The sequence below is a fragment of the Apium graveolens genome, chromosome 8 (assembly GCF_009905375.1).
Source record: "Apium graveolens cultivar Ventura chromosome 8, ASM990537v1, whole genome shotgun sequence".
NCBI lineage: Eukaryota > Viridiplantae > Streptophyta > Magnoliopsida > Apiales > Apiaceae > Apium > Apium graveolens.
The window spans coordinates 247,072,404-247,074,663 of NC_133654.1; the positions used below are offsets into that span (position 1 = coordinate 247,072,404).

At 34.7% G+C, this 2,260-nt stretch overlaps 1 protein-coding gene across 1 annotated transcript; it reads right to left on the reverse strand.

The window, feature by feature from the left end:
- Positions 1 to 323: 323 nt before the first annotated feature.
- On the reverse strand, positions 324 to 1,902 carry LOC141678760 (putative ribose-5-phosphate isomerase 2). The gene has a single exon (XM_074485137.1). The coding sequence runs from the start codon at positions 1,321 to 1,323 to the stop codon at positions 535 to 537; it is 789 nt and encodes a 262-aa protein (XP_074341238.1). The 5' UTR covers positions 1,324 to 1,902; the 3' UTR covers positions 324 to 534.
- Positions 1,903 to 2,260: the final 358 nt, after the last annotated feature.

The following is a 2,260-nucleotide window of genomic DNA, read 5'->3' on the forward strand; positions in this document are numbered from 1 at the left end:
GACCAATTGGTATTAATTAAAGCAAATGACCAAAAAATTTAAAACACAAAGTTATAGAACCAACAAAGTTGCATTGCCAGTTTGCCACCGATGAATTTGTGTTAATTTAATGAATCTCTGGTAACCATACAGGTTACCAATTAGCAGAGGAAAAAAACATACATGTTAACCTCCAAGCATATACTACAAACAATATTGAACAGAGATAATCCACATGAGGACAAGATTGAAGAATAAGCATTGACGTATTGTTATACAAAACAGAATTCTAATCGGAAAAGAATAACAAAAGCTTAAAGGAATACTAATACGAAGACATAAAATGCTCGGAATTCAAATGTATTAATAATTAGATAACGAGACAAAGATGTAACAACTTGCAAAACTTGAGGGAAATAATTCCCAGTCAAACGTACTGAATACAGCATATGACTCATTATAACCAGAATTCAACAGGGCAATCCCTACCACCCATACTTAGATATTCTAATACGTTAGCTAAGCAATTTTAATCGATGAACCTAATGAACTAAACTACTTATTCTTGACGGTAACACCAAGCTCACCTGCGACAATCAATGTAGTAGCCATATCTAAAAACATTCCATGCTCAACAACGCCAGCGAGCCTCAAAATTTCATCACTAGCAACCTTCAAATCCCCGATATCTTTCTCAAAATACAAATCAATTATATAATTCCCATTATCCGTAACAAATGGTTCGCCATTCTCAAACCTCCGTAGCTTAGCAACACACCCTGCATCAACAAACATCATTCGTAGCCTCTCGAGAGTAAATTTCCAACAAAAAGGCACAATCTCAACCGGCATAGCTAATCCACTTCCACCTAAATGCTTAACCAATTTCGATTCATCAACAATTACGACAAATTTCTTACAAGCCCCTTCCACCATTTTCTCTCTTAACAATGATCCACCTCTCCCCTTAACCAAATTTAAGTAAGGATCAACCTCATCAGCCCCGTCTATCGCAAGATCAAGAACCGGGTACGAATCAAGATCAGACAAGGGAATGCCAACCGATACAGCTTGCTCATGAGTCTTTTTCGAGGTGGGTATTCCTACAATGTTCTTAAGCTTGCCTTGTTGCAAAAGCTCCCCAATTCGAGCCACAGCATGACAAGCAGTAGAACCTGTTCCTAACCCTAAAACCATACCCGATTCGACAAATTCAACAGCTTTGTAAGCTGCAATTTTCTTTAATTCATCTTGGGTTAGAATTACTGGTGATTGTGGAGTAGTCATTTGACAAGAATCAACTTTTGGCTTGTTAGTCATAAAATGAGGGTGGGCAAGAGCCATTTTATCAAGAGAATAGATAAAGATTGAATCTTTATGGAAATTAAATAGAGGGTGTCAATAAAAATTGAATCTTTATGGAAATCAAATGAAGGGTGTCAATAAAAACTGAATCTTTATGGAAATTTAATGGAGGGTGGCAATAAAAATTGAATCTTTATGGAAACTAAGTGAAGGGTGGGGATAAAAATTGAAGCTTTATAAAAACAAATTATAGGGTATGAGAAAAGTTTGATTCTTTAAGAAAGAGATTTTTTGCAGAGTATGAAAATGGATGGTAATTGCTAAATGGATATTGCATTGCAGAGGAGAGGATAAAGATTAGGGTTTTGAGATTTGAAAAGAGGGGAGAGAGAGAGAGGGAGAGAGAGGGAGAGAGAGAGAGAGAGAGATATAACAAGAAAGAAAGAAGCTTTTGTGGGGGATAAAAAGCTTTGAGAAAGATTGCAATTTTGAATGGGTGGTGAGAAGATTGATTGGGAGAATGTGGAGAGGAGAGAAAGGGGTGGTGGTAGGGTTTTGGATTGTTTGGTATAGTGAAAGTTGGGTGTTTACTGATTTGTGCACATTTTTTGTGTTTAGGCACTATCAATTTATAAAGGAAAAGAAAAGATTGGAGGAGATTGGCCGGGGGAAGAAACCTGGTACCTGGAAATTTACAGCCAGCAGCCTATCAGCAACAAATTTAGATTATTTTGTAAGCCAAATTAATTATGTGATTCTAATGAGCTTAGCAAGTATTTTTTTATTTTTTTATTTTTTTATTTATCGCTTTAACTTTTATACATATTTTAATATTTTTTGACGATTAATTAAAAATATCATTTATAAATTTTTTTTGGGATAAAAGTAGACAATTTATATTCATAAAAAGAAAATTTTCATAATTATATTTCTGATTGGCTCTTCAAAATATATTAAAATGTGTGTAACAGTTAAA